At 32.3% G+C, this 13,734-nt stretch overlaps 1 protein-coding gene across 1 annotated transcript in view; it reads right to left on the bottom strand.

Moving 5' to 3' along the window:
* LOC124368886 (scavenger receptor class B member 1-like) overlaps positions 1-13,734 on the bottom strand; it is a 100,135-nt gene that overhangs the window by 5,986 nt on the left and 80,415 nt on the right. The window contains exons 3-9 of the mRNA XM_046826385.1: positions 11,035-11,126; positions 9,969-10,132; positions 8,753-8,894; positions 6,496-6,696; positions 5,750-5,987; positions 4,020-4,175; positions 2,605-2,723 (exon numbers count right to left, since the gene is read on the bottom strand). Of these exons, the coding sequence (XP_046682341.1) occupies positions 2,605-2,723; positions 4,020-4,175; positions 5,750-5,987; positions 6,496-6,696; positions 8,753-8,894; positions 9,969-10,132; positions 11,035-11,126 (1,112 nt within the window). The remainder of the gene's footprint in view (positions 1-2,604; positions 2,724-4,019; positions 4,176-5,749; positions 5,988-6,495; positions 6,697-8,752; positions 8,895-9,968; positions 10,133-11,034; positions 11,127-13,734) is intronic.

Raw genomic sequence — 13,734 nt, 5'->3', positions numbered from 1 at the left:
CTAGATCACCAATAACATAAAAAAACTAAAAAAACTTTTTTTAGTTTTTGTTTGATATTTCAGTGCGACATGTTAAAAAATATTCTACACTGCTAGCGACACCTAATACCATATAAAACTCATATCGTTTTGTGAATCTTCAAGATCACGAATTTCATAGAAGTGGCATGACTTGTTGAACAAAATAGTACTTTTTACTATTCGCACATGAATGCCAAACAAACACTGCAAATTGCTAAAAAAACTATTTTAATATGCTACAAAGTATTTTTTAGAATGGGTGACTCAGGAAATTGCATCCTTTTGAATTCAGGAGAATAATCAAATACAATAAGAGGCTGGTTTATATTTTCTTAAATTTTGAACTAAAAATTTTATTTATTCCTTGATTTTTTTTCTTGATATTTAAAAAATGTTGTTTCATGAAATTCATGAATTAATTCGTAATTATACTTTAGTTTCGCTTTTTAATTAGTAGCTGTTTCTTTCTTGTAGCACTGGTGTAACTTCTGTCTTTTTCTTTCTTTATTGTTCATTGAAGCCTGGGAATTACTTTTTAACTGATCAAATTTATTGAAGAAATTTAAATACATTTTTCCTAAAACAACTATTTTCCTACAGGATGAATTTTATTTCAAAAAACTCGTTATAGATAAACTGATTAAATAATCCTCAAATAAAAATTTCCCCAATTTGTGTTACTGTGACCATTTTTACTAGAGGTTATTATTGTAAATTCAATTATCAATAACTTATTGCCGACTGACCTGCTACATTATGATACATAATACAATAATGTGATTGGCAAGGCAAACACCATCTCCTGTAATTATTTGAATGTGGAATAATAATTCCATTTAGTGAGAAATATCTGTAAACAAATTGAGCGCAGTCTGCTAGTTTGATAATTTTAAATATGAATTAAATCTATTAATTTGCACTTGTGATTATTTTCTTTGCCTAAATATAAATTTATAGTATTTTTAGCCAAATCCATATTAGTTTGTTGTAATTTATTTTAATATTATGGCATTAGTCTTCTATGAAGGATTATGAAGTGATTTCATTATAAGAAGTAAATAACGGAAAATAATTTTTCATCTGGAAACTAATCATGCATTCTTCTTACATCTATGTAAATGAAATATGTAATATCTGTTAACCCTGTTGATAAATTGGGTGTGAGTGTCCTGGTAGGATTTGTAATCCATAAGAGGCCACGGTTCTGGATAGTGTCTAATTTTTGTGGTGCTGCACATTTAGGCTTACATAGGTTTAGACTCTAGATTGCCATTCGGCGACTGGTGAGTGATTTATTTCAAGAGAACTTTCCATGAGCCTCTCAGGGACCCTCTGAGTCAGAGTGTTGTTAAAAGTTCTGATAAACAGACTCGGAGCAAAACCGTGGGTAGATAGAGCCGAGCAGTTTCGACTACCACCAACAAAACCAGAATATCTGTGAGACACTCTGGGGCGCTGGTGAATTTTTTGGGTTAGCGAGGAGTAATGGAGGGAGTACCAGATGGGGGATGTGTGGTTGCAACTCTGGTGGCAAATCGCATGCGTTGGATATCCACAGTCAGGATGATAAACTTCAAAAAGATTCATAATGAGATTCTATGAGACAGAATATTAAGAAAAAGAATTGATGAATACAAGTACTGATAAAAAGCAAGTACCACCAGGCATGATTTGAGGGATTCCAATTACGAACAGAATGGCAATGATTTTGTATATATTTAATTGTAGAATTGTGTGTTTTGAATGATAAAGGTTATAGATAAGCAAAGAAGAAACACATGTGAAATTTTATCTATCGGAAATGAAACTAACTTAACTGTCCCGAGCCAGTGTGTGGTATTGTTTTTGACTTCATTTGTGACTGTTTGATATTAACCCTTTTAGTGCCAAGTATTTATTGAGTGGGTGTACTGAAAAGTGTGAGGTATTTTGAAGGCATTTTGCAAGGTTTCAGTAAAAAATTCACAGTTTGATTATTTAATAAGCTATCAACATAATTTTGTTCTGAAAACTCTGCCTAAGCTAATTAACATAAAACAACAAAGTTACCATAAAACTAAATTTAGGAATATCAAAAATGGACTTACATAAAAAAAATCCAGAATTTATTTAAATTTCATTTTGAACCTAATTATCATTACAAAAAAATCATATCCTTTTCTTTGTCTATATCACTGGAAAGGGTGTTCAATTGTCTATAAATCTATATCACTTTTGCACTTTCAAGAAACTAATGTCACAGTGTTTCTGGTGGTAGCCATGTCAACCAAAAATGTTTATATGTGAGTTCTAGATTGATTTTCGTTAAAGTCAATTGATTGGAAATGTACTATAATAATTTATTTTTAAAAAAACAGTTCTTCACGAACAATTTAATGTGATATTAGTTTAAAAATATAAAGTTTTTCGATTTTTTGTGATTTTTTCCCCGAACATCCGGTAAAATCGGATGTTGGCATTCAAAGGGTTAATACTGTACAATCTGAAAATACAACATAGCTCTTGATAACCTATTATTTTTCAAGAAAACAAAACAACCTATTGTATCAAATCAAGCCAACCTAACAATTAAACTGTACTCACAGGTTCAACAATGACAAAGGAGCCATGCTTCTCTTTGCTTGGTGTGAGTCCATCGATACTTTCCAGCACTGAACGTTCTGCATTGAGAAAGTGAGGAAACGATGCTGCAATAGGAAAATCTGGAACAAACAAAACACTTTTTTATTCCTATTACTGATGAATAATGTGAAGATGCCAGTAATATTCAAGGTTTGTCTTTCCATGATTTTTCCTCCATGTTTACATCATAATAAATACATCACATTACTATCTATGAGTAGTATTCCTTGAGTAAATACCTTAACACATTTGTATGAGGGTAATGGCTGATAGTTTCTTGTTTCATAAGCAGCCTTATTATATTGGCAGGAATACCTTGTGAGGAAAGAAGGTATAATTCTGTGAGGTATGATGATGAAGGATGCAAAGTCAAGGCTATGAACACTTAGATGTTTATGGACATCATAAATTTCACAAGGTCAAGGCACAATAGCTGACACGGAGCATAGTTCTTGGACAAGTCTTTTTATATCTGAGGGAGACTGGGTAATTTAATGAAGTGGATAACCATTCTGAATTGCATCTCTGATTTTAGGAGAAATAAAACAGCTTGTAACTATTATAACTACACGGTTGGTTACGTTTAGCAGACCGAAGTGATATCAAGAAAGAAACGTTAATAGTACAAGGATTACATGCAAATTGTATTATAAGAAAATAGTGAATAATTTTCAAAAGGATGAAAGAGCAAATACTTCAGAGGACGGAGGCTACAAAGAACTTCATTCTCAAAACCCCAGCAATCTAATCAGGGCATATCTAGAGGTTTTATTTGGGGAAAGGGGATATTAGTAGACTATAATAAATATCCTTTGCAGTATATAATATTATTTTGTTTATTTCCGCCAAAAATTCTATCTATATTTAAAGCATTTGTTGATATATCTGATTGAGTGAAAAAAACTTCAGGGGATATCACCTCTCATGTTACCTTCTAGATACTTCACTGAGAACAATAAATAATAACAGGGAAGCCACTCCTGGAGTTGCCCAATAGAAGCAGAGATTGCCACTTCCTTCAAATTAAAAAAAAATTGAGGGTAATTTAGTGTGAAAAAGTTTCATAACTTTTACTTATTTCCATTGTGTTTATGAGCAATCATACAGTTTATTTGTCATAACTGTTTCCAATATTTTGTTTTTACTCTTCTTGGTTATTTCTCGCTAGAGAGTCATAAATGCTTCCTTTAACTATATTAACAGTTCAGTCAAATCTGAAATAATTTCAAAATCTCAAAGCACTCCAATTCAACCGGATAAATACAGTCAAATCAAATTTATTGTGCATTTTATCAAATGTGAATGAGTCCTTTTATGTTTATAACAGTAATGGAAGTTCAGCTTTCACATATTATATTCACTAAGAGTGTCCTTACTGTAGTAACAAGGAGATACATCAGTGAGTCCTGATGGCAGGCTGGGCAGTCCTGGACTCAGAAAGCACTCCTCTGTGGCGTTGTCAGAAGGCCGGGAGAAAATGTCTGATGGCAGCTCAAACCTGTATGCTTTCATCCCCATCTTGAGTAGCTCACCTGTAGGAAAAGCTCAAATTAGTGGTGGAGTGTATCGACTAAGGCTTTTCCCAGACCAGCCAATAGCAGTTAGTGAAAATGGATATTTCTAAAAAGGATTGAAACATTAAATTCACTGAAATGCTAACATTAGTATCTCTTATCTAGTGAACAGGTCATATAGAGGTTCTTGGGTAGGGGGATTCTTGGGATTGAAATATCTTGTTTGTATATCGCTAAGGCATAATTTGACCTTTTTTTAAAAAGTTTACTACTTCATAATACCAAGTTATAAAGAGGCAAATATCATTTTTACTATTCCAACATCAATTCTACAGAAAGGTATTTAACATCACTTTAATAACAAATAGTTGGATAGGTTAGTATCTAGAAAAAACTGATTTCCAAACAATATTCATTAGCAACATTATCTCTTGGACCAAAATTATGGAACACACTGCCAAATGGGTTAAGATCACTGCCATTTGGTATTTTCAAAAGACAAATTGGATTTTTCCTTTTGGAACACCCACTTTATGAAGTTGATGAGTTTTTTGGGATTAGTCATAAATTGGATAATTGTTGTTGATCTTGGGAAATTCTTTTATCTGTGTTGTAATTAGTTTTTTAATTAATTAATTGATTTGTTTTTAATTGATTTATTTATTTAATATGCTGTATCACTTCTTTTAAAGATCTGGACGAACTGGAGGATTGCATTGCTTTTAAAATTGAAATGTACAATATTGTGTTTTTCAATGTGACAATGTATGTAATCTTTACCAGTAATAAATGAGTATCATTGAGTATCAATTATCAAAACACACTCAATGTGATTTTTACTAAATATATTTAAGTAATTTTTATAAAAATGTCTTTACTTTAAACTTCTAATATTTGAAATCACTTTAAAAAATTCTAAATAATGTTCTAAGTTTGTGGGATTGAATTTTAGACCTACAGTACATATGATACGTCAATAACTCTAAGGTGGTCACAATTATAAATGAAATTTGCAGCAAATGTTCATAAAATTAGGCAAATCCAAAATACACTGTAAATATAGTAGCTTTATTTGAGTTGTTTCACGTCAAGTTATGAAGATAGTGTTGGAATTTGTATTGAGAAACAAGTCTCAGGGTTTTCACTTCCTTGAGAACCCACAACCATTGGAACATAATTAGAAATAATACTTTAAAACATTTTCCACCTATGGGAAAATATTAAACAATAGGAGAGAACTGATTGTACGAATATAATTATCAAAAACAGCTGACCAGGTGGTTGGTTTCTTGTTCTGAAATACCTGTGAGTGTTTAATCAAAGCAATATGTATTGCTATCCGTATGAAAATAAAGTTATTTTTTTTGTATATAGTAACTTATATTTTAAAAATGTAGTTTTTAGTTTATAAACAAATATTTCTTGGTACATTGGAAAGAATTGATTTAGTAATGAAAAATTAAAATTATTTTTTAAGTGCATAAACTTTTCGGGTGGTTCTCATTTCGACCACATACATCTTTAATACATATATTAAAAGATTTCTTAATCATTTTTTTACATACTTTTTTGATAAACAGTATAAAACTTACGGTCAAAGTGAAGAGGAGTGACTCGACATATAGTCTTGCGCAGGTACTTGAGTGTGTCTGTTTTAGCTATGGACTGGTGGTAGGTGACTCCTTCCGTTGCCCCCTGAACCGAGTCACACGTCTCATTATCCCAGTAGCCGAACCTTGGACTACCGTGGAACTGGTTGACTGTGAAGAAACGATATCCATTCTCTGGACCCATGTACACAGTCACTTCATCCACGAAATCGTTATAGATCTGTGAATCAACATCATTGAATCGTTTAAGATTACTGTTTTTGTAGTCCCTTTCTTTAATTAGAGTGAAAATAGTATTGGTCTGTACATGCACTGATTGTTGAATTTTATAAATTGATATAGGTAATTTTTTTTAAACATCTTGTTTCTTTGCTGTCAAGATAGACTTCTATGGGTTTAATTGATTATATCAACATGATAAATATTACATTATATTGTAATAGTAGAAGGGTAACTTAATAATTTATGGGAAAAACCGATCCCCTTTTAAGCTTTACTCTGCCCGTCCTCATAGACCACTGGCCTGTGCGAGGATCTTATCAAACAGAATAAGGGGGATAGTAAATACAGTACAAGGTCGATGGTACTGATAAAAAGTGCAACGGTCACAGACAGGATTCAAACTATCTCTATCTCAGACTCAAAGTCCAATGTCTTAGACCGCTTGGCCATCAGCACTCCCATAAGTTAATTTAGGCATGACACCCATACTGCAAGTGATTTCGTACTTGGTGAAGGATGCCCATGTTCTGGACGGGGACGATAGAAGGAACCATCTGATGAGCAACTTTGAGCAGTGGGTCGGACAGGTTCCAGAAGTAGTTGTAGACGGTGGTATTCATGAGAGGCTGGGAGTCTAAGCGGTTCTGCAGCAGGTTGAACCCTAGCTTCGTGAAGAACGATGCATCCCACAGGTACGAGGACATTCCCTGGAACATTCGTACAAGTATTATTGCCTCATATCCGTTCTGCATGTTCCAATTTTATATATGAAGTGGCTTTCATTATAGATAGCATTTAATTGCCAAGTAATGGAATCGCTTAACCTAAAAAGCCTTACAAATTATACAAATAAAAACTTAAAAATAAAGAAAGAAAATAAAAAAATTTTAAATGTCACAAATTTCAGTAAATAAAAGTATAAACATTTTATTAACTACATCCAAAGAAAATTGGTCCAGAGTTTTTTTTATTACTGTTAAAGTAGAAATTCATTTATTTCCATAATGTTTTAAACACTATTTAAATGTAAGTTTACATTAAAAATCTTGAATTAAAAAGAGTACAAATCAATCGATTGATGACAAAATACATCGGAAACAAAGAGGAATCATAAAAACTATTACTCAATGGAAAAAACTAAAAATGTTGACTAAATAAAATATTTTAAGACCACTATTCCAAATATAAAAAAAACCAATCAAAAATAATTACATATATAATAAAGTAAAAAATCACATAAACAATCTTAAATAATATAGTTTGGTAAGTTGTAAAAATTTAACTCAGCAAAGACAAGAAAAGATTACATAAATATTATTTGTTTTATTGTAGTAATAATTTTTATCCATGCAGCACATTCAATTTTTTAAACTGAAGTTTTGCTAAAATTGTGGGAAGACATTTTAACAGGTAATTAAGAAATCATTCTCTAATAATCTGTACACTGAATGTACATGAGTATTTTGTAGCAATGCTGGATAACCAATTAAAGGTATTGATTCTATTAAACCAAAACGTTCAGCAGGGATATGAAGACATGCACATTTACATTGTAAAATAATCTAAACAGACAATTTTATAATCTCTTTTTAAAATGTTTCAATCATAACATTCAATGTGAGTGTCTAGTTTAGTAAAAATTACTGTATTAGTGACAAAAAGAAATCAGAAACAAGGACAAAATATTACTCACTGGACAAAAACAAATTTTCACTAATAAGACCACAATTCAAAATAAAAAAAAACAATAAAAAAGAACTACTCATACAATAAAGTAAAAAATCACATGAACAAACTTAAATAATATAGTTTGGTAAGTTGTAAAAATTTAAATCGGCAAAGACAAGAAAAGATCATATAAATATTATTTGTTTTATTGTAGTAGTAATTTTTATCCATGCAGCACATTCAATTTTTTAAACTGAAGTTTTGCTAAAATTGTGGGAAGACATTTTAACAAGTAATTAAGAAATCATTCTCTAATAATCTGTACACTGAATGTACATGAGTATTATGTAGCTATGATGAATAATCCGTTAGAAGTATTGCTTCTATTAAACCAAAAGTTTCAGCAGGGATATGAAGACATGCACATTTACATTGTAAAATAATCGAAACAGACAATTTTATAATCTCTTTTAAAATGTTTCAATCATAACATTCAATGTGAGTGTCTAGTTTAGCTCAATTTAACCTTCCGCTCAGTGCAACGACTGAAATCTGACCCTATCAAAAGGTAAAGAGGTGTATCTTATTGTCTCATCTAGTGCACAAATGTGTGTATATAACATGACACTTATATAAAATAAGTTATGTGCGATATATATATAGTAATTTCTGAAAGATTATCTATAATAATCTTTTTGGCATGAGAGTAAAGAATATTCCAATTGAACTGAAATACAAGCATAAACTTAATAAACAAAGTTTCTGTTCAAACTTATAAATACAAATATCAAGTCAAGCGATTAATACTAAATTAACATTTGAGATCAAATATGTTATAGTACAAAATATTTTAGTGACACATGCATGCAATATATATACTTAAGTTGAAGTGAAAAACTCATCATTATTTTCCATCACAATCTAAGAAATTTTAAAATCAAATATAATTTAAATTATTTATGCCATCTTCTTTTTCATATTTGCAGAAGTTCCTGGCTCAGCAGCACAAAACAAAGTTCATATTGTTTTATATGAAACAACGCTTTAATTTTAGAGATAAATTTACTAAGATAAGATTTCATGTTAGCTGCTTACCAGGACTGCTAAATTTGGTAGAGTTAGTGATGCATTCAGAGATAGGTGGTTCAGTTCGGGAAGGAATATTGCAGTGCGATGAGCAGTATACGTCATAGTTCCGTTTTCATTGAACTTGACGTCTGTGTGCCGCAGTTTCTCTCTAAACATTTCAAACTCACATCTTTAGCAACAAAAATACAAATAAAAGTTGCATACTTTCTATGAACTTTGCTCTATATTTATCAAAAGCAAAACATGTGAAATAGTGAAAAAATCTGGAACAAAAATCTTTACAATATTGGAACTAAGTTTCTTTTATGTAATGTTGGAATAATGTAATTTGTTATGTCTGAGGTTTCACACACTATCAGTTAGTCCATAAATGAGTACTCCTTTTCCAAAACAATATGTAATGGGCTATAGTTGGAGAAACTTCTGTTAGTATCAAGCTATAAAAGTATAAATCACCCCTTATTTGCTAGAAAGTATCCCTGTGACAATATATAAAGTATATCTATAATAAATATAATTTTTTATCTATATATCCAAAACACACACATATTTTATATAGATATAAAATCATTTTGTATAATCTTTCCTCTTATTAACACGTTCACAACAATGGCATATTTCCTGACTTTTTAATTTGCCGTTGAATTTTTCAATAATAATGGTAAAAAACCATGATTTTTTTATATTAAACAATTAAGTATAACGAAAAAAGTATCTAGGTTTCGCAATTTTCCACAAAAAAATCATTTTAGTATGTTTTTTCAATGTTTCTCCATGTACCCCAAGGGTTCCTAAAAAATTAAGCAATTTTGCGCCCAAGGGGTACACGACAGACTTAGGTATTTATTTGAGCGTGAGATCAACTTTAAGAAACCACTAAGACAGGCAAACAATAAAAGTGCAATAAGGAAATGCTTAGCAACGTGTACCCATCGGACCATGATACGCTTTACGTAAGCCCAGCAGTTGTAAAAGATCGCGTGTACCTGATGGGGTATACATCGTCATGAACGTGGTAATTACTAAAGAGATAGTAAATATCAATGCAAGTATAACATAGAACATAAATTTTTTTTTATAAATATTATTAAATACATGTAAAAATGAATACATTATTCTCAGTCAAGTAAAATGGCAATATAAACTGATCCAATAACACAATTTTGATTAAGCTGGTGTCTACTAGGAAGCTCTATAGAATGAAAATAGCAATTGGCACTACCTGAAAATATATGGTCCAACCTCTTCCATCTGCAGTTTGATATTTGGATCTTGAAGAAACTCTTCAGCATTGGTAATGTTGAACAAATAGACCCTAAGCAAGACCTCATCTGGGGGGTTGGCCCACCACTCATATGCTGGCAGACCTCGGACCATCTTCAATCGCTAGTAAATAAAACCAAATCAAATTTAATGAACAGGACCTCATCTGGGGGGTTGGCCCACCACTCGTAAGCTGGCAGATCTCGGACCATCTTCAACCGCTAGTAAATAAAATCAAATCAAATTTAATTAACAGGACCTCATCTGGGGGGTTGGCCCATCTCTCATATGCTGGCAGACTTCCCACCATCTTCAACGGCTAGTAAATAAAATCAAATTTAATGAACAAATACTCCAAGTAGACCCTATCTGGGGAGTTGGTCCACCTAGTGGTGTAACTAAGGAGGGATGAGGAGGATACAACCCCCACCCCAAGATCTTAAAACATTAATAATATTCATATAACAGCATTCCAACATAGAAGATAGTACAATAGTAATTTTATTATTGCTGCATACAGTTATATGAATTTATTTTGTAATTCATAAAATGTATATAGTATAATATGTACAATGTGATAAATTTTATAGATACTTAATCTTAAGAAATCTTTACCAAACTTTCAACGATGAATGTGTAAAACCTGAACCTCCTGCATAATTCACCCATAGAATGATGGTTGGGGCACAGGTTTGGATATAGGTCCAACCTAATTAATGAAGAATTTACCCGAGAATTTTTATATTACATGGCCCACTTTCAGAAACCCCAAAAAGAAGATGGACACTGAAGAGTGAATTCATAAGAAGACATGGAAGTATTATGTATAGCAATTATCTGTTCTATAATATATTTTCTGATGATGGCATATAGAACTATCCATAAATAAGATAAATACAAATGATTGTATGATATCTTAGTCTTACATAACATCATGACTATCATTGGAGTTTTGATAAAAAAGTTTTTCTCAATGTATAAATGCTATGATTAATAGAATGATAAATGTTGTATAATTCTCTTACTTCATTCATAAGTAGGTCATAAGGGGTCCAGACGAAGGACATGACAGAGATGACTGCAAACAGCAAGCTCATCACCAATGCGAAGTATAGGCCTAGAACACAACATTATATTTTATACATCAATACATTATTTTAGTAAATCAAGTTCTCTGGTGGTTTAAAGTCTTTTTTTTTCTTTTTTTTTAAAAAAAGGAGAGGCCGATCCCCTTTTAAGCCTTATTCTGCTTGTCCTCATGGGCCACTGGCCTGTACGAGGATCTTATCAGACAGAATAATGAGGAGAGTCGATACAGTAAAAGGTTAACAGTACTGATAAGATAAAAAGTGCTGAGGTCACAGACAGGATCTGAACCTGCGCTATCTCTAACTCAGACCTAAAGTCCAATGTCTTAGACAGCTCGGCCATCGGCACTCACAAAAAGTCTGAGAAAAATTAGAGTTGAGAAAGAATACTGTGTTACAGTTACTTATTTCCTTGTATTGAGTTAGTTCATGCTTGTCACTTTGTTGTTTTGTACCGTTTGGGACGAGTTAGGAACCAGTAATGAAAATTTACTCATCTCTTGAAATAATCAAATATTAACTATAGTTGCTGAAAAACATTCAACTTATTGAAATATTTCCATCAGAAAAATTCAGTTTTTCATGTTTGCTCGGTTACTCAGGTATAAATAATCCAATCGTATTATTCTGAACCCGATTGTCTTTATTTTGAACTATAAGTTTACATTTATGCAACACTGCAACTCCTCTGTCTTCTCTTCACTGAGCGGACAATATAATATATAGTGTGATATACTGCAGTATATCACACTATAGTGCAATACTATACTGCAATAACGTAGGGTTACACCACACTTTGTTTCGCATAATAGGCTTCGCTTAAGTTCAATGGAATTTTGAAGTCTATAGCTCATTTTATTATTGGCAGATATAACAGCAGACAATTATACAGCAGACATTTTTACATTCCCCAGCAAACAACATATACATTTTCAGCTTCCTGAGTGGCTTCAACGATGACGCTCAGCCAAAATCCTTGGTTGGGCATGCACCATCATAGACCTCCTTCTTGTCTATTTAGAAATTAAGTTTGAAGCAAAGTTTCAAATCCAGACGAAATATTTCTCAAGATATCATTAACATTTTTGTCCATTAAATTGCGTTTCATATCAGTGTAAACAATAAAAGTCTACGCACCGTCACTATAAAATGATGTTGGATGTGTTGAGATAATCAGGTAACATGTATTAATATATTTTTTCTGTAACTCTATATATAAAAATCACATTTTAAAATCTTTTATAATTATACTGAGTTTGTTTACAAATTTATTTATTCTGCTATTTTCTCATTACCATAATTTTACCCATAAGACCAATGTAAAAATATTTGCTAACGCTCAGCCAAATTACATGGGGTGACATGTACTGTAATCGAACTTGGTATTCATCATATAGGACAATATCTTCATGCAAAATTTCAAGTCTATATTTCAGTTCGATTTCGAGATATTGTGTGCACAGACAGACAAAAAGGAAATTTTCCAGCCCAACGAGTGATAGGTGATAGGCTAACGCTCAGCCATTTACCACAAAGCAGTCTAGCAAATGTCATTCAATAGTTTCCTTGTTAACTGTATATTATATTTCTATAGCAAGATTTAAGATATTTTACATAGTTGGACTAAAAATCTGTTAATGCTTTCAAATCAATCATCCTCAATAATTAGCGTCGCCTTATATAAACATGCAAAATGTATTGGGGTACAGAACAAAATAAAACAAACTCAATATAATTTTGAAAGCTGCCTATGGTAACATATAAATTTCCCTTTACAATTAAAGTAATTTAAAATTTAAAAACATTTGCAAATACATTTAATTTATATGTAGTTATAGATATAAATGCGTCTATTATATAATTTATGGCTGCTCAAGTTTAATTTACGTTTACAACAAAATACAAGTTTTCACCTCTGGATTTTTATTTCTTGTATTGTATTTTCTACACTCAAGAAACAAAATGCGGAAAAGTTCCAAGTGCAGCTAGGATGAGAATTGTTAAAATATTCTTTACATATAACGTTCAATTGTACTCTCTAAATTAATTATTTCTAGTCTACGGAAACAATCCATATCGTAAGAGATTATATGAAATTTAGATTAAAAGCTAAGAAACCTTTTTTCAAGGAGATGCCAATCCCCTTATAGCATTAATCTGGCCGTCCTCATGGGCCACTGGCCTGTACGAGGATGGTGCGGCTTCATAGCACCTAATCTTTTAGCACCTAATCTCATACCACCTACAGAAAAAAAGTCGTCATTTAGGTGCTGTGATATTAGGTGCTATAAGGTTAGGTAGTGTGCAACGATTCACGGTTCGTTTAGGTGCCGTGAGACTGTTTCAAGTTTCAGTGTCACAGCACCTCTCGCTTTGTTCCAAAGGGGCCTTGGTGGGGACAGAGGGGATGGAGGAGAATCCAACCTTGCCCCTCACCCCGCTCCCGACGACCCGCCATTACTGTCCTCTACAGCAGGGCGAGCAGTCGACAGCACAAGGCGAGGCGACCCGAGATGGACAATTGTCTCCTCGCACAAGAGAAGGGTCCGTGCGCATGGCGTGCGGCGGTTGTTGATTACAACTAATAATGGCACCAAAAATTATTTACCTTGGAATTTGAATGAATGTTTAGGCCAA

This window comes from Homalodisca vitripennis, chromosome X, assembly GCF_021130785.1.
Source record: "Homalodisca vitripennis isolate AUS2020 chromosome X, UT_GWSS_2.1, whole genome shotgun sequence".
In the NCBI taxonomy this organism is placed as follows: domain Eukaryota; kingdom Metazoa; phylum Arthropoda; class Insecta; order Hemiptera; family Cicadellidae; genus Homalodisca; species Homalodisca vitripennis.
The sequence above is the reverse complement of the archived record's forward strand: the minus strand, read 5'-3'. Positions and strand labels throughout refer to the sequence as shown.